The sequence below is a fragment of the Gekko japonicus genome, unplaced genomic scaffold, assembly GCF_001447785.1.
Source record: "Gekko japonicus isolate JY-2015 unplaced genomic scaffold, Gekko_japonicus_V1.1 scaffold790, whole genome shotgun sequence".
NCBI lineage: Eukaryota > Metazoa > Chordata > Lepidosauria > Squamata > Gekkonidae > Gekko > Gekko japonicus.
The window spans coordinates 103,725-123,049 of NW_015163626.1; the positions used below are offsets into that span (position 1 = coordinate 103,725).

Sequence of the window (19,325 nt, forward strand, 5' to 3'; positions counted from 1 at the left end):
TGTCAGGGCCTGAGGTGGAGACGGGCAAAGGCCTTGGGTCACTCTTCCTCCACTCTTCTCTCTCTCTCTCCCAAAGAAGGCACGGATGTGCGAGAGACTGCAGTGGAGATGGATGAAGGGTTGGAGAGTTTCTCAAGAGGATCTCAACAGAATAGTTCCTTCCCGAGTGAACTGGCCGCGAGTGAGTCTACTTCGTCTTTATGTCAAGGGCAAAGAATAGCCATGGTGGATTTCTGCTTCACTCTGTAGCAGCTCTTGGTTGGGTAGAATGATAAAGCCCTCTGGGTAAGGAGGGAAGCCCTTTGGGGCCTGCGATCCTGGGAATTCTTCCTGGGTCTGAGCTCAGTTGTGGCTCTTTTAGTCCCTTCAGGGACTGTCCCGTCCTTAAATACCTGACATTCCAGGGAAAGGTGAGGTATTCACTTAAGAAAAGCTTAGCTGGACGAGTCAGACGCCCATCAGCCTTTTCCTACCGTGGTCAGTTGAATATCTCCAGGCCTCCCCTCCCTCTCTCCCCCAACAGCTGGTATTCCTATGGGAGTTCCCTTAGAACTGTGGGGTTCTCTTGGTTAGGTCCTGACTTCTCCCCTGCCCCAGCCGACCTGTGTTATGGGAGTCTGAAGACCAGCTCCTCTTCTGCCTCATCACACCTGGACGGAAATTCTGTAGAATCTCAGGACTTGACGTTACAATCATTTTTTGTATTTCATCATCAAAAGACCTGCATGACTAGGCAAATGGGAAAGGCAGAGCAACAGATCTTTGCCGCTTTTTCTCTTAAAGTAGATTTGGGGAGTTTTGTACAGGGGAGGGATGGTCACAATACAGAAAAAGCTCTACTGGAGGGCTGGCCAGGGAAAAGTTGTGACCAGCGGCTCAGAAGATGAAATGCACACTCGTGAATCAGGAGTTTCTGGTCGGTGGCTTCATGACTTGTGTAAGTGGTAATTGGATCTCCCTCTTTGTTCCAGGAGAAGATGTCGAGGAGTCATTTGGGAAATTTCAGAAGAGTTCTTTCCCACTGGAAGAAGCCCAGAATGAAAAGGCCAAAGGAAACTTCAGGAACAGAGATGGACCACAGAGGCAGGAAGGAAGCCGTACGGTGAAGAGGTGGGTTCATTCCATTCCTCGCCAAGAAGGGGGCTGCTATAAAATACCAGTCTGCAACCTTCCCCAATGGACTTGTTCAGGAGTGAAGCCATTTATTTGCTCCAAGAGAGGAATGATGTTCTCCAATGGAAGAAAAGGTAATGTATATTTTCCAAACCACAGTATAATGAAGGCATGTAAATGCAGCCACTGTGCAAAGTGCTTCAGATACAGATCACAGCTTCTTGTACACCAAAAGATACACGCAGCACAGAAACTCTATGAATGCTCAGAGTGTGGAAAGAGATTCAGTCAGAGTGGCCATCTTCAGAACCATCAAAGAACCCACACAGGGGAGAAACCTTTTGAATGCTCAGAGTGTGGAAAGAGATTCAGTCAGAGTGGCACGCTTCAGAACCATCAAAGAACCCACACAGGGGAGAAACCTTTTGAATGCTCAGAGTGTGGAAAGAGATTCAGTCAGAATGGCACTCTTCAGAACCATCAAAGAACCCACATACGGGAGAAATCTTTTGAATGCTCAGAGTGTGGAAAGAGATTCAGTACGAGTGGCAGCCTTCAAAAGCATCAAAGAATTCACAGAGGGGAGAAATCTTTTGAATGCTCAGAGTGTGGAAAGAGATGCGGTCAGAGTAGCAATCTTCAAGAGCATCAAAGAACCCACACAGGGGAGAAACCTTTCGAATGCTCAGAGTGTGGAAAGAGATTCAGTCAGAGTTCTGGTCTTCAAGTGCACCAAAGAACCCACACAGGGGAGAAACCTTTTGAATGCTCAGAGTGTGGAAAGAGATTCATTCGGAGTTCCGGTCTTCAAGTGCACCAAAGAACCCACACAGGGGAGAAACCTTTTGAATGCTCAGAGTGTGGAAAGAGATTCATTCGGAGTTCCGGTCTTCAAGTGCACCAAAGAACCCACACAGGGGAGAAACCTTTTGAATGCTCAGAGTGTGGAAAGAGATTCAGTTGGATTTTCAGTCTTCAACTACACCAAAAAACCCACACAGGCGAGAAACCTTTTGAATGCTCAGAGTGTGGAAAGAGATTCAGTCAGACTTCCAGTCTTCAAAAGCATCAAAGAACCCACACAGGGGAGAAACCTTTTGAATGTTCAGAGTGTGGAAAGAGATTCAGTCAGACTTCCAGTCTTCAGAGCCATCAAAGAACCCACACAGGGGAAAAATCTTTTGAATGCTCAGAGTGTGGAAAGAGATTCAGTACGAGTTCTAATCTTCAAAGGCATCAAAGAACCCACACAGGGGAGAAACGTTTTGAATGCTCAGAGTGTGGGAAGAGATTCAGACAGAATTCCAGTCTTCAACTTCACCAAAGAACCCACACGGGAGAGAAACCTTTTGAATGCTCAGAGTGTGAAAAGAGATTCCATAGGAGTAGTGGTCTTAAAATTCATCAAAGAACCCACACAGGGGAGAAGCCTTTTGAATGCTCAGAGTGTGAAAAGAGATTCAGTAGGAGTAGTGGTCTTAAAATTCATCAAAGAACCCACACAGGGGAGAAGCCTTTTGAATGCTCAGAGTGTGGAAAGAGATTGAGGCATAATTCCAGTCTTCAAAAGCATCAAAGAACCCACACAGGGGAGAAACCTTTTAAATGATCAGGGCCAGGTCCTGGCAGGGTGAATGAAGACCACTGGCCCCTGTTTGCTTCAAAGCAGACCTAGCTCCATTCTTGCCAACTTAATAAGGCAGAAGGACTTCCCAAAGGAAATGGAACGGTGGAGAGGTAGCATCTGAAAGTCCAAGGAAATTTCCCAGGGTAGAAGCTTTCACAGGTCAAAGCTCATTTGGTCAGGCAGAAATGAGAACGAAGATCTATCAGACCTCGTGACACCTCTGCATGCTGACTCTACATGGCCCTTTTTGGGGAACCCCCTTCCCGCCTTCTGAGCTGGAGAGATTTGCCGATGAGTCTTCTATCTCATTCCTCTCTGAGAAAGTGAGCTTTAATTCATGAGAGCTTAAACCCTGGAAAATTTGGATGGTCTTGAAAGCGCTACCGCACTTGAATTTTGCTCCTACAGACTAACACAGCAACCCATTAGAGAGGCAGATAGCATGCCTCACCTTTCCAGGTTTCAGACTCCAACAGATAAAACTGAATAGCTCCAGTAATGGAGCAAAAGCCTCAATCAAACCCACGTGCGTTTGGACAAAGATATAGAAAGATTTGGAAAGAGGGACCAAAGTAAAATGATAATGGCTGGGAGGAATATCTGCAGTAAAAATGAATGTATTGCCAAAATAAATGTTCTGTTTCAGATTATACTGATCAATATAGGAGGAGGCTTAGCAGTACCTAACATTAAGCTATTCCAAGAAGCAGCTGTTTTGGATTGCAGATCGGATCAAAAATCCAAATGATTGATTAATAAACTAGAAGCAGTGGGTCTGGATGACAGATTGCAAAGTTATGTTTGGATTAAGAAACAAGCTTGTTAAAAATGTCACCTGAGAGTGAGGCGGGGCTTTGGCGCAACGAGAACAATCGCACCGGGGAGAGCTCCCGTGTGACGGCTGGATCTGCAGCTCTTTTAGAGGGGTTTGGGGGATCCTGAGTTCCAGTGAGCTTCCCAAAGAGGAGCTCATTGCAAGAGGCTTGACTCGAGTCCCTCACGTGCGACAGCAAGCAGGTGGAAGTCTGAGTGCGCCCCAACGCAGGAGCTGATCAAGTGCACCCATGTTAGACATGGGTGCTTAGTTGTGACTACCCCCGGAGGGGAAGAAATTGGAACCTCATCCATAACATTGATGAAGAACAACACCGTGAATATGCTTAAAAGCAACAACAACAGAAAATCTAATTACTTAATGATAAAGCCCCTTCAAAGTTTAAAAAAGAGAAAGGAACGGAGGGGTGAAGAAATCTTTCCGGTCCCACCCCTCTTCCTCCTGCAGTGGCTATGAAAAGAAGTTGATGTGATCTGTAAATGGCTTCCCGGGCAAAAAAGCAAAGAGAAGGCTTTTGTCTGAGACTGCAATATTTTTCATTATGGAATTAAAAATTGGAGAAGAATTGGCTCTAGCTGCTTTTGGACTTCAGTGATCTAGGAATATATAGTCCCCTTTTCTCTTTCTTTTGTCTGGAGTTCTAAGTAAAGAATTTGGAACCATAGCAAGACTCTATAAAGATTTATCTTCATTGTAATAAGGAATATAAGCCATTATATTTTAATAACTGGAATATTTCTCAAAGGAAGAATCATAGAATCATAGAACGTTAGAGTTGGAAGGGTTCCTTGCAGGTCATCTAGTCCAACCCCCTGCACTCTGCAGGAGTATACTGAAAGATAGCCCTACATACCTACAACATACCCGAAAGATGGTCGTCCAGCCTCCGCTTGAAAACGTCCAGCGAAGGAGCATCCATCACCTCCTGAGGCAGACTGTTCCACTGCTCAACCACTCTTACAGTTAGGAAGTCACTCCTGATATTTAGCCGGTAACAACTCCCTTGTAATTTCCGCCCATTAGATCTAGTCTTGCAATCCGGAGCAAGAGAGAATAGATTGCTCCATCTTCTACATGACAGCCCTTCAAATACTTAAAGACTGCAAGCCTTCTCTTTCCCAGGCTAAACATACCCAACTCTTTCAGCCTTTCCTCATAAGACTTGGCTTCCAACCCTCTCACCATCCTGGTTTCCCTCTTCTGGACACGCTCGAGCTTGCCAACATCCTTCCTAAAATGTGGTGCCCAAAACTGGACACAGGACTCCAGGTGGGGCCTGACCATAGCAGAAAAGAGCGGAATGACCACCTCTCGTGATCTGGACACAATGCTTATGTTTATGCATCCTAAGATTGAATTAGCTTTCTTTGCAGTCACATCGCACTGCGGGCTCATGTTTAGCTTGTGATCAACCAGAACACCTAGATCCCTTTCACATGTGCTGCTGTCAAGCCAAGTCCCTCCCATTCTATATCTATGCCTTTGATTTTTTGTACCTAAGGAGAACTGGCTCTTATCCTGAACTTTTTATACATCATATTCCCATAACGTCTTACGTTTATGTTTGCTGAACTATAAAGTACATTTTGTTCTGCTTATCCTGTTCTGTAATGTAAGCAATTTCTAATATGTCTAAAACAGCTATGCTTTGTAAATATTACTGGTGGTTTGAATTGTAAAATCTTGCAGAAAAATAACTTTGAGATTCCTTGGTACTAGCATATGGTTGTAATATGCACATATGCACAGAAGATGTGTTTTCATTTCAAGACCTCTGGATTTTAATCCAAAACTCAATTATTGCTGCTGTAAAAACAGCAGTGAAAGAACTTTTTGCTTCTAAGCAAGACAAAATGGACTTATTGCAATAACAAACACGAGCAAGATGGAAGAAGACCAGCCACAATGGAAGTGAGAGAAGCAAGGATATTTCTATACAGAAGTTATAGAAGAAGCCTATAATCTAACTGAGGTCTACAAAATGAAACCAGCACTTCCAAAGAGAGATGAAACTTCTGCAGAAGTACACCTGAGACTCAATAAAGACACTAATATTGATGAGGCTCTCAAAATATCAACTTATACACTGACTCAGAGAGAGAGAGAGAGAGAAAAACAATTTATGGAATTTCAAACCACTTCAAGAATTGACTACAGATGGCTACTCCCAGAAAACAACTTCTACACCTATAAAGAAAAAAGACACAAAATTAAAACTCTAAAATTTAAAAAGAGAAATCAAGGAAAAGAAGAAGGACTGAAAAGCTACATCTCTTGAGAGAAATCTAGAGGCTTATAATGGAGTAAGATCCTAAAGATGGACTAAAAATGAATTTAAAGAGAGAGATTGAGAGAGATGTTTAGATAATCTAACCAGAAGAAAATAAGAACCATATAACCATGTATAGCTAATGGAAGACTATATTAAAATGCTTAGACAAAGGTTAAATTAGTAGAAAATAAGATTTATACACCTATATTCTTGCAAAATATTATATACATAAGGTGGAAAACTGACATAGTTTTAGATTATGTATGAGGTAGGTTAATAGAGGGAAAAATTATATGTATTAATGTACCCATTTTATGTTTGTCTTGAAAATAAAAAATATTTTAAAAAGTCACCTGTAATGTCACCAATAGATGCATATTATGATAGACATGAAAGGGAAAAATGACTTTATAAAGTATAATGATATAATAAATTCACAATGAGAAATCAAATCCTAGCCAACAATCAAAGAATCATAGAATCACACAGTTGGATGGGACCTCCATGGCCATCTAGTCCAACCCCCTGAACAATGCAGAAAATTCACAAATATCTCCCCTCACAAAGACCCCCGGTGACCCGTGTTCCCTGCCCGGAAGATGGGGAAAATCCTCCAGGATCCCTGGCAAAACTGGCCTGAATAAAAATTGCTTCCTGACCCCAAAGTGGCTTGTGGGGCAATTTTTTTTCTGGTGGGGCTGAAGTTCTCAGTACAGAAATAAAACCCATTTAGCCAATAGAAAGCTGTTACCAGGATAGATTTCTAAATGTCCTTTGAAATCCGAGACTGTGTTATTGGGAATAATACCGGACAACGTTGAAAAAATCTCACAAGACTTATTTAAATACATGCTTACTGCAGGTAGAGTAATATTCGCAACAAAATGGAAAACTGTGGCAAAATTTTAAAAGACGGGGACGGGAGGGAGGTTTCCCAGGGCACGATGTTAAGAGCCTGGTCTCACCAGCGTATTTCAGTAAGGTGGTGCTGCTCCCCTGGGGTTCTTCGCCCTCAGAGGATAAATGGAAGCAGCCTGCCGCTTCCCCAAGCAGCTGTTAAGTACCCCATCTGCCGAGAAAAAGAGCAGCCCACAAAGTTTTCTTCTGGGTATAAACAGGCCCGTAGCCAGGATTTTGTGGCCTGTGGGGAATTTTTTTTTCTGGTGGAGCTGAAGTTCTCAGTGCAGAAAGAAAAGCCATGTCGCCAAGAGAAAGCTGTTACCCGGATAGATCTCTAAATTGCGAGCTGTCAACCACTTTAGATGACAGTTCTCAGCTGCTGCAAGTTAATCACTTTTGCCAGCCGAAGCAACCATTTTGAGAACAAGCCGGCAGGTGGGGGTGATGACTTCTGTGGCGAAACGGGGACCCGCCCTCAGCCCTGGGAGACTGAGTTGTCGTCCTGTGGGTCGCAAGCCCCTGGTTTGGCCTCCCACCCTACCTGGTGGGGCTATTTGTCTCCATTAAACGCTGCCACCACTCACTGAATGGACACTGCCTTCGTAGAGGGACAGTGAGACCCCTCTGGCTGATTTCCCCGCCTTGGGAAGCGGGTACCTTGATCTTTGGGCGCCCCCTGGAGAGTTGGCAACCCCTCAGATTCGGGCCTGTTTGTGTTCCCTGGCCTTCCTTTGCCCCTGGTAATGTGCAGAGCGGGGAGGACTATGTGGTTAAGGCACACCAGGCTTTTTTAAACTCAAAAAGGAAGATTTATTTAACTATATGCAGGTTAGGCATGAAAATAAACACAGGCACTTCAATGTAACCTGGGCACAGAAATAAAATAGGATCGAAACGCAGTTCCTCTGCCCCAACACACACCCCTCTCTAGCTCTGTAGTGGGTTGTGGCCTCAGGCCAGGATTTGCTTTCCCCCTCCTCGTTGTTGGAGGGAAACCACAGCCCTTCCCTGGACTGGCTACCAGTACTGTTGTACACATCGTTTATGAACCACTTTATACTCTGCCACTGACTAACAGGTTTGACTTGGTGGGTGCACTTAGCACTTCCATGGTGCATATGTTAAGTGCCTTTGATTATTCTAATCACTAAGACTGAAATCAATCATCAACATATATTCAGATATTCACTTTGGTTCATTGCTTAAAGGCATTCTGGGTAAAATACCAAATGCTGACAGGCAATCACACCACAGTGACCTTGCTTGTTCTGTTAATTGTAACTGCACATGCTCTTGATGCCAGTTTGCTTGTGTTAGATGGAGAACACTGCATGATGTACTAATATTTCTTACAATTAGATACTTTTTAGAATTTCATAGCTAGGAAGAAGAAAGCCTATTGTTCAACTGAAGAAGGTATATTTTTGCCTGAGAAAATCCAACCCCCAGGTTGGATTCCCAATCAGAATGGTGTGACGGATATGTGACAAAGTTTGATGGAACCAATAATTGTGATTTATTTCTAACTGTCATAGGGGGTATAAAACCCTATGTTTCCCATTGTAACCTTAGGGAGAGCTGTGGGGTCCAAAACCTTATTGGATCTGCACCTCCCTCCTTTGTTGATCAATAAAGTACAAGTTCTGATTCTCCTCTACAAGACTGCCGTGTGCTTTCTCAAATTGGGCTGGGGGAGCACAACCCTTGACGGAGTTTCTGTCCTACAGTGTGGAGGTGCGATTCATCGATTCCATGTTTAAGCGCATCGGAAACAAACGGCAAAAAAAACCCCAAACCCGACTCACCCGTGGTTGCATCTGATCACGTAGTGGCGGGCTTGTGCCCGTCGCTTCAAAGGACTGTATGATTGTGCAATGTTGGCCTGATCCAACATTGGCTTCTCTTATGTTCTTATGTCCTGCACGCCAATCAGGATTAAGTACTGGATCATCTCTCCTACCAGTTTATGGTAGTGAGGACTTTTATCTCCACTTCTTAAAAACCAAACTGAGACATATTGTGGAGGGGACCTGCAACAAAAGGTCACATTGTCCGTTGTCGTTTGTATTAAGTTTAGGGTTGCCAGGTCTGGATTGGAAAATACCTGTGGACTTTGGGGGTGGAGCCGGGAGAGGGTGGGGTTTGGGGAGGGGAGGGGCCGCAGCATGGTACAGTGCCATAGAGTCCACCCTCCAAAGCAGCCATTTTCTCCAGGGGAGCTGATCTCTGTCAGTTGGAGATCAGTTGTAAAAGCGGGAGATCTCCAGGCCCCACCTGGAGGCTGGCAACCCTAATTAAGTTTACCTTTAATAGTTTAGCTCTGTGGTCACTGCAGAAGGACACATTTCACTTCGATCCACTGTCACAACTGCATTGTTCATAATAGTTTAGCTCTGTGGTCACTGCAGAAGGACACATTTCACTTCGATCCACTGTCACAACTGCATTGTTCAATCTCCATTGGTTTGTTTTATCTGCTGTATCATGTTGGATGTGTGACTCATGATTCCTGAGCTTTGTTTAGTGTTGCACTGTTGATAAGAACTATGAAATGCTGCCTTTGTTGAAAGCTGAACAACCTTGGTCCTTCGTTTAACATGTCTGAGGCAGCATATACAGCTGCCAAGAAACGAAACAACTGGCTCCCTGGATTCTACTGTCCTCTGGTTAAAAGTTTTTGGTTTTCATTGAGGAGGTGGAGCTATCATTCAAAGGCCCCTCGAACCAAGAAGACATGCAGGATGTTAATGCTTACTAAATAAAGACGGAGGGGCTTTGGAAATCCTCACATTCTGACACCCTTCTTTAGCTTCTCTGTGAATTGGCGAGCCCGTGGACTGTGCTTTGTGGAAAACAGCTATCGGTGGCTGTTGGAGCCGGCTTTTTGGTCTCAGCGATCAGCGTCAGCTATCGGTGCCTCTTTTCAGTGGCAGACACCCTGGCTGTGCTGGGATTGTTTATGAACCTTTTGCCATTTCAGAAGCCAAAACGATACTTGATGATTGGAGATTATGCATGGGCTTCAGTTTGCAAAGGGATGTGTGTGTCAAAGTGTAGAAAGGATGTCAGTTCTGGAGGGAGGCAGAGAGTTTCCCTCCAAATGAATGCCTAAGGGTGACTGCTTTTATTTTTCTCTTCGTGCTGCTATTTTTAAATAGAAAATTAAAAGTCCACATGGCTTCAATTTCTCTTTATTCTTCTGTATGGAGAATTAATTCTGGCTAGAACTCTCCCTTTTTTGGGGGGTGGAAAAAAGATTGGCTAGCTAACTGGCCAGCTACCAGTGCATGGCCACCTTAAGCCATGAGCACTCAGATATTCCCCTCAAAAAGGAGTATGTCTGTGACAACTGAGAATCAATGTCTCTTTCCCCCTGCCCTGTATAGGCACAAGGAACTCTGGGACTGGTAGTTCTTGAGAAGGAACCTATGTGAGAGAGAAGCCCCTCCGCCTCACCATCTCTCTCTGTGCTTTTAAGCAGGGCTCACGAATGGCTGTGATTTGGTGAGAAAATACAGCAGGTGTTTTATTTATTTTATTTTTATTTATTCAATTTCTACCCCGCCCTCCCGCTGAAGCGGCTTAGGGCGGCTTACAAACAATTTAAAACCAACGTACAGTTTAAAACCAGCAAATACAAAATTGACATCTCTATCTAGATATGTATTCAGTTTGACTTTAAATCAGGACATGTTTAGAATTGTCTCTGCTGTAAACTCTGCTGGGTGGGTTTGTCACCAATTTGCAATTTACTCTGATTAAATCTATGCCACGGGGACTAGGGACAGAAGCTTTTTGTGTCCTTAAAATGTGGACCTTTGGCGGGTGTGTGTGCCCTTAGTGAAGTAGCAGTATGAGCAGTGGGTCTTTTTAGCAGACCCTCATAGTCTGCATTGTATACAGGTTCAGTTCTCATCATACCTTAAGGTGCTGGCGTTTTTTAAGAGCAGGGCCTTTTCCGTGCCGGCCCTAAAGCAATGGAATGCACTTGCCATGAGAAGTTCAATTACTCAGGTTTTTTCACTGTTGCTTTTTGTGCAGTTTTAAATTCTTCCTTTACACCATTTTGCCTTATACAATACTCATCTTTAGAATTCTGAACAACACCTTGTGAAAGTTTTTATTAAAAGGGGGTGGGCTGGCAAAATATTCTGCTCATGCTCAAAGGCATCGTCAGCCAATATTCACCCAATGCTTACAAAAGGCACAAGGCCCTCCAAAAAATAATAGCGACTGTTTCAACTAAGGCACAAACGTCTTGGCCCAGTTGCTTCGGGGTGCTGAGCAACCCCCAAAAGGCAGCCCAGGCCTTTCTTGAACAGCAGGCATTACAGTGTTGAAAGTGACCAAATACTGTGTTGGCAATAGCACCTGTTCATACAAACGTATGAAACAATTAACCTTTAGAAATCGAAACCATCTGGGCCCTCAAAGGCCTTGACGTTTCCATTCCAAAGGAGAGTTTACTTCCATGGACTTAGAAGGGCCTGTCTCTCCTCAGCCGTCCTTTGTCGTTTTTCCAGCTCTGGGGTGAACCGTGGAGCCAGGCCCCCGTTCGAAGGAGGCAGAGGACTCTGGAGAGAGATCCCATGCGGTGACTCATGAGTCTCACATTTTAGGCCTGGACAGAGACGCCAGCAGAGATACCTCCCAGACTCCCCCAGAAAATTCCAGAATCTAAAGCACGGAGGACGAGAGCTCTCTGGGACCACGTGGTTCATGTCCAGCTGGGGGTCTCCTAGCCCCACTTTGGGGATTTCTCAGCCAGATGGGGCCAGAACTATCAGAGCATGAGGCCCCCAGTTACCATCTTGGCTACCCAGAAGAGAAGGATACCGCCAGCTAACGCATGGTGATCAAACATCTGGCCTGCAGGCTGGAACCTCTCAGTCCACGACTCTTGTCCGGCCCGCGACCAGCTGGTCCTTACCTTTGTTGCCCGATGACAGAGGCTCTGCATTCTGTGCCTGTATACTGTCCCAGTGCTCACGTGTACCAGGTGGTGGATGCGGGAGGGCAGGCATCAGGGAGATGAGGGTTTCCCACTCCTGTACTCTGCAATCAGAGATGGCGGCCTTGAAACCTTGCGTCTTCTGTGCTGTAGGGGGGGGGGGGTGTAGTGCTGATACTGGTCACATGCAATGTTCCCTCTAAGCTGTGGAGTCTTGTGAGCAAAAATTCTATTTTGTGAGCTACCGGCATTAAAGTTGTGAGCGAGCCATTTGGCTATTGCATCAACTAGTTTGCTCCGGAGCCATCCTTCCTGAGCTAAGACAAAAATGTGTGAGCCAGAGGCTAAAAAAACGGTGAGCTAGCTCACACTAACTCAACTTAGAGGGAACACTGGTCACATGCATGATAGCTGGCAGGCTTTGATAACTGACACCTGATAACAGGCTAAGGTCGAAGGTCACAGGTTGAACGGACGGCATGAAGCTCCCTCACCTGCCCTGCCTGCCGCATGTCCTCTCCCCGACTCAGGAGGAAGCCCTCGGCCAGGGACACCGCCTGGGAACTGGTCTCCGGCCCGCAGCCTCTGACCCAGCCCTGCATTTCCTCGGGCAGGACGGCCAGGAACTGCTCCAGGATCACCAGGTCCAGGATCTGCTTCTTGGAGTGCCTCTCCGGCTCCAGCCAGCGCTTGCAGAGTCCGTGGAGCTGGCTGCAAACTAACCCTGGTGACTGAGGGGAACCTCCACATAAGCCTCTGAATCCCAGAACAGGAAGAAACATCACCTCTATGCGCTGTTGTTGGCCCTCCTGGGAAACTGGTTGGCCACTGTGGGAGACAGGATGCTGGACTAGATGGACCCCTGGTCTGATCCAGCAAGACTCTTCTTTTGTTTTACTACAGGGGTCCTGTTGCTGAGGCCATGATAACAGAATCATAGAGTTGGAAGGGGGGAAATTCACAGCTACCTCCCCCACACACACCGTGACCCCAGCTCCATGCCCAGAAAATGGCAAAACAACAACAACAATAACCTGGCCTAACTGGTATGGAGAAAATTCCTTCCTGATCCCAAAGTGGCGATCGGCATTTCCACGGGCGTGTAAGAAAGGGCCACGGGAACTAAGCACTGAGGCAACCCTTCCTGCCCTCCCTCTCGTGATCTGCCCAAGTTCACAGAATCAGCATTGCTGTCAGCGGGCCATCTAAAGGTAAAGGTAAAGGTTCCCTTGCTCGAAGTCAGTCTAATCCGACTCTAGGATTGCGGTGCTCATCTCCGTTTCAAAGCCGAAGAGCCAGCGCTGTCCGAAGACGTTTCCGTGGTCATGTGGCCGGCATGACTAAACACCAAGGCGCACGGAACGCTGTTACCTTCCCACCGAAGTGGTACCTATTTATCTACTTGCAATTTCTGTAGGTGGGGAAATTGGTTGAGGAAATCACCAGGAGTGGGAAATCCCTGATTACAAACCTGGTTTTTCATCACTGGATCCATGTGTCGTAGACAGGGAACTCACCAAAACACGAATCCTTGGTGTGCCCCCCCAAAAAGTGAAATCACAGATTCCCTGTACTTCCCTCCCACTTCTCACTGCCCAACAGAGGATGGTCCATGAAGGATGGTATCTCTCATGGTTGCGCTCTAACTGTCAGGAAGTCCTCCTTAATGTTTATCCGAAAACTTCTGATTTAATTTCAACACGTGGGTTCTGATCTGAACTTCTTGGGCAACGGAAAACAACTCCAAGCCATCCTCTACACGACAGACCTTGAAGATGGCTATCGTATCACCTCTCAGTTGTCTCCTCTCTGGGCTAAATATACCGAGCTCCTTCAACCTTTCCTCATCGCGCTTGGTCTTCAGATGATCCTTGCAGTGGTGTGTTTCCAGGTGTCCTTTGTCCCTCCTGGCCTTCTGGAGGTGGGCAGGCTGATATGGGGGGGAGGCGCATGGCTCTCTGCCTGACACAGGGGAGTGTTTCTACGAAATGACCCCTGGCCATAACATCATGGGTTTGTTGGGAGCAGTACGTGGCAGAAGAGGGAAGTAAGAGGTGTAAGGTCCAGTGGAAAGAGGAGACAATGGGGATTCTTGACCCTTGGAATATACTCCTATGCAGGAAGCATATGCTCCTATGCAGGAAGGGTGCCCACCTAAACCTGGAAGGAAGTTTGGTGTAGTGGTTAAGTGTGCGGACTCTAATCTGGGAGAACCGAGTTTGATTCCCCATTCCTCCACATGCCCCTTGGGCAAGCCGTAGTTCTGATAAGAGCTGTTCTTGAAAAAGAGCAGTTTCTGTCAAGAGCTCTCTCACCCCCACCTACCTCACAGGGTGTCTGTTGTGGGGAGGGGAAGGGAAAGGAGATTGTAAGCTGAGACACCTTTGGGTAGTGAAGGGTGAGGTATAAATCCAATCCCTTCTCCTTCTCCTTCTCCTTCTTCTTCTACCATTCAGTCGTCTTGCTGAAGCCAAGGGGGACTGGAAGGAAGTATTTTAGGGAAGCCTAGGGAAGCCTGCTTGTTCCGTGTTCCATAAACTCAGCTATGTGTGAGTCAATATGATCCACAGCTTAGAGGGAACATTGGTCCGGCTCCTGACAGGGAGTTGCCTTGTGCTGTGGACTCACGGGCACTGGTGGCGTTTCCATCGACACACGTGGCGTCGCTAGGCTCTATGAGCCTCGGCAAGTGATTTGTTTTTTAAAAATCCACTCTCCTCCGCTGGGGGGCCTTGAATACTCACTAGCAGCCCCGGCCCCACCCTGGCACTGCCTCAGGGTCTTAGGATGGGGCTGTGGTTGATTCCCACTCAGGTAGAGGTAATCCACACACACACACACACACACATGCAACGACCTTTTCCACTTAAGGCTGTTTGCCTCCCCCCCCCCCCCACACAACAAGAAATCAACCTGGTGTGGTGTATTCAATCTGACCAAAGTGTGTACGTGAACTCTGTCACTGAAGCACCATGTGAAGCTTTCATCCTGGGCTAGGATCCTAATCCTTCAATTGTTATTGGTAGCCCAGGAAGAGCCGACCAATCACCAACAGCCAGTTCCAAGAGCGGGAACTATTGTGATTGGACCTTATCCCTGCAACCTCATAGGTTGATATTGTATAATAGGGCGTGGCTACATTAGCCGGGAGAGTTTAAAAGTGGAACAGCTTCAATGTAAAAGCTGTTCCGGCTATTCATGTCGATCTGTTTGGAGTTGAGTTACGAGTTGCTGAATAAAGCTGATCTTTTGCTGGAATCACTCTCTGGCTCTTTGTTAAGTAACCGACTTAACACATACATTGTTTTTTCCTTGTACTTAAAGACACTGATTATACCCCCTCACCCACCCCCAGTGACACAGTGGACCAAAACTGATGCCTAATAGGGTTGCCAGCCTCCTGGTGTGGCCTGGAGATCTCCCAGGATTATAATTGATAGTCCCAGTGCAGAGATCAATCGCCCCCCCCCCCCGGGACACAGGGGGGTGGTTGGGAGCGGAGGCTCTGTGGTACTACACTGAGCTCCCCGCCCCCAGGCTCCATCCCCCTCCCCCATTGTCCAGGAATTTGCCATCAAGGACCGGATGACCCTCCGGCTTGATAGCAGCAGCATCTTTCTTTTGCAGAATTAAAATGACCTGCAATTGAATGCCAGTTCCATGCACTGAACTTTCTTGTACTTAAAGCCACTGAGGCTGTGATCGCACACACTAAGGAATGGACTTCCAGTTTCAATGCACTTTCCGGCTGGATTTTACTGTCTGGACTGGCAATATCCAGTTGGGAACTGCACTGAAAGTGCATTATTTAGTGTGTGTGATTGCAGCCTGATTCTCCACCAGCACCCAAAAAACCCCCCCTCATTTACATAGTGGGGGAAAACTGACAGCCACATTCTTCTCTTCCAAGATCTATTACCTCATCCCCCCCCCCCATGACAAACTTGGAAGTAAACCTTCTCTGGATCCAGCTGCAGGGCTTTTCCCTGTTTTTTTTTTTGGGGGGGGACTCAAAAGCTATTCCTTTCTTTGGAAATTCAGAAATTTCTCTCTCTCTCTGTCCCCCTCCCCCCAAGTGGAAGAGCCTCTCCAGCAAACAGCTTTGACCCTCACAGTGCTGGACACAAATTAAAATGCTTCCCCTGTGAGGTAGGTGCGGCTGAGAGAGCTCTTTGAGAACTGCCCTTGAGAGAACAGCTCTGAGAGAACTGTGGCTTGCCTGAGGTCACCCAGTAGCTGCATGTGGAAGAGTAGGGAATCAAACCCGGTGCTCCCGGAGTCCACACTCCTAACCATTACATCAAACTGGCTCTCATGGGAACATGGAAGTCAGAAAGGCAGCAGAACTGGACACTAGAACTGGAAGAGGGACAAGGGCAAGGTTTATAATTGACAACAGAAGAGGTGGCTCACATCAACCTCATGAATTTGTAAGGAAACTGGGGAGCTGACAGGGCAGGATAATCACTGAGGGGGAGCTGATTTGGCGATAGCTACACACATGCCAAAAATATTAATTAAAATGTAAAGTATTTAATTCCACTCTATGGTTTGCAAATCCAGTTACAGAGAACTGACTCTGCTCCCAGAGGCTCTCATTCCACTCTGGGGGCTGTCATTCCAGTCTCAGAACTCATCTCCTAGCCTCAGGGGCTGGCATTCCACTCTGGGAGCTATCATTCCCATCCCAGATCACATCTCCTACTCCCAGGGGCTGTCATTCCACTCTGGGGCCTGTTGTTCCAGTCCCAGATTGTTTCTACTACTAAAAGGGGCTGTAATTCCACTTTGGGGCCTGTCATTCCAGTCCCATAACCTTTCTGCTACTCCCAGGGGCTTTCATTTCAATCTGGGGGGCTGTCGTTCCAGTCCCAAAACACATCTCCTCCCCCAAGGGACTGTCATTCCACTCTGGGGACTACCATTCTAGTCCCACAATGCATCTGCTACTCCCAGGGGCTGTCATTCCACTCTGGGGGCCTCCATTCCAGTCCCGGAATGCTGCTACCCCCAGGGGCTATCATTCCAATCTGGGGCCTGTCACTCCAATTCCAGAACACAGCTGCTACCCCCAGGGACTGTCATTCCACTCTGGGGGTTGTTATTCCAGTCCCAGATCACTTCTACTACTAAAAGGGGCTGTCATTCCAGTCCCAGAATGATTCTGCGATTCCCATGGCCTTTCATTTCAATCTGGGTGTTGTCATTCCCATCCCAGAACACATCTGCTACTCCCATGGGCTGACATTCCACTCTGGAGTCGGTCATTCCAGTCCCAGAACACTTTTGCTACACCCGGGTCCTTTCATTCCACTCGGGGAGCTGTCATTCCAGTCCCAAAATAGTGCATTTGGGCCCAGAGACCTTAATGGAAAATCCATTCCGCATTTTACTTGCAACTCTTCTTGTGCTGCAATGTATTTCAATGGAGCCCATGCAAGTCAATTGACACTCCTGGCTCCCATTATTTCCGATGGGCCTTCAAGCCTCTCCATTGTTTCCAGTGGGCAATCTTGTCCTTCCTTTTAGTACATCCCTACAAACATTGTACAAATATCCCCAGCTCGGGAAGGGCTTTTCAAGGTAGGAACCAGCACCTGGAAGCAGGAAACCAGCCGGCCAAGCCAAGCCGGGAGGGCCTCATGGGAAACGGCTCGGAAGAGACAACAGTCCAGGCCAACAGGAACGTCCAGGTGGCCTCCAGGGCCTCTCTCTAGGAACAGGTTTCAGGGGTCTCGTCTTGAGCTCCCCACAGTATGGATCACCCTGGCTAAAGGCCCTAAAGGGAAGATAACAATCCAGCCTTGTTTTTCTAGAGAATGAGCTGAGCCCACCTGGTCTCCTCAGGTGTTATCCAGGTCTGGGAAGGACAGAGTCATCTCCTCAAGGGTAGGTGGTGCAGACCTTTCCAGAACATCGGCCTTTCCCACCAGCCTCCCTTCTGGCTTTTTCCGGACTCCGTTCCCGTTTGTTCTTCTGCAGCCACTCGGCCATGGCAGACAGACGTTGGCCCGGAACGGCTGTTTCTCACAACAGCTGCGCGGGGAAGCTTTTCCCAAGGAATGCATGGCGGGGTGTCCTCCTGCTAGGGCGCTCTCCTGGCAGGGGCTTTATGATACCCAACCAGGACCCAAAGATTGATGACCCCTCTAGGGATGTGCGGACAGAAATGGTCTCTACGGAGCACTAAAGCCATCTCTGCTCTTTATCACAGTACAAGAACTCGTGGGCACTCCATGAAATGGCTGAGCAGTCGGGTTAGAAAAGATAAAAGGCAGTTCTTCTTCACCCAAAGAGTGATTAACACATGGAATTCACTGCCACAGGAGGTGGCGGCGGCTACAAGCATGGACGGCTTCAAGAGGGAATTGGATAAGCATATGGAGCAGAAGTCTATCAGTGGCTATTAGCCACAAGGTGTAGATGAAGAAGAAGAAGAAGAGGAGGAGGAGGAGATTGGATCTATACCTCGCCCTTCACTACCCAAAAGTGTCTCAGAGCGGCTTAAAAACTCCTTTCCCTTCCCCACAACAGACACCCTGTGAGGTGGGTGGGTCTGAGAGAGCTCTTGACAGAAACGGCTCTTTTTCAAGAACAGCTCTTATCAGAACTATGGCTTGCCCAATGTCATCCAGCCAGGTGCAAGTGGAGGAGTGGAGAATCAAACCCAGTTCTCCCAGATTAGAGTCTGCACACTTAACCACTACACCAAACTGGCTCTCTCAGTCTGGGGCAAGTGATGCTCTGTATTCTTGGTGCTTGGGGGGGTCAACAGTGGGAGGGCCTCAAGTGTCCTGGCCCCACTGCTGGACCTCCTGATGGCACCTGGTGTTTCACTGGGTGACAGTGTGTTGGACTGGATGGGCCGTTAGTCTGATCCAACGTTGGCCTCTCTTATGTTCCTATGGGGGTGTGGAAAGTGTAAAAAGTCTTGTGAGCAAAAATTCTACTTTGTGAGCTACTGGCACTAAAGTTGTGAGCGAGTGACTTGGCTGCTGCATAACTTAGTTGGCTCTGGAGCCATCCCTTCCTGAGCTAAGACAAAAATTGAGTGAGCTGGAGGCTAAAAAACTGTGAGCTAGCTCACACTGACTCAGCTTAGAGGGAACACTGGATATAAACCCGGCCTCTCCCTTTCCCTAAGCTTCAGCAAAGGGAAGTTCACCCCCCGTTTATCCCATCTACTGCAAGAAATGTGCAAAGAAGCATACAAGATCAATAGGTCTTTATTCATCAATGTTTTTATCATCCTCTATACCAATACAAGCACCATGCTCAGCAGAACAAAATATTTTTTTTAAAAAATAATCAGTTGGAAATAAAACATGCAAAGTCAACTCAGCAGAGCATTTAAAAAAGTGTGCCGACATCACTGTGTCATCTGAGCCTTTCCGGAAAAATCTGGCTCGCTAAATCATAAAATGCAAAGTTCTGGTTCATATATCCAACCTAAGGAAATATTTCCACAATGTTTCCTTGAGGAATGCTGTGCTCTTCTGATAGGTAGTTAGGTTGCCAGTTCTGCCTGTAGTGTTTCTGGGGCATGGGGCTGCGTGGGAGGGAACGGCACCTACTGGACAGTTCCCATGCCATCACCAACCGCACGCACAACTCCCTCCCACCGACA

The 19,325-nt window shown here is 47.0% G+C and overlaps 1 protein-coding gene across 1 annotated transcript in view; it reads left to right on the forward strand.

Moving 5' to 3' along the window:
- LOC107107226 overlaps positions 1-2,722 on the forward strand; it is a 76,843-nt gene extending 74,121 nt beyond the window's left edge. Inside the window, exons 15-17 of the mRNA XM_015407485.1 lie at positions 77-181; positions 972-1,110; positions 1,273-2,722. Of these exons, the coding sequence (XP_015262971.1) occupies positions 77-181; positions 972-1,110; positions 1,273-2,722 (1,694 nt within the window). The remainder of the gene's footprint in view (positions 1-76; positions 182-971; positions 1,111-1,272) is intronic.
- Positions 2,723-19,325: the final 16,603 nt, after the last annotated feature.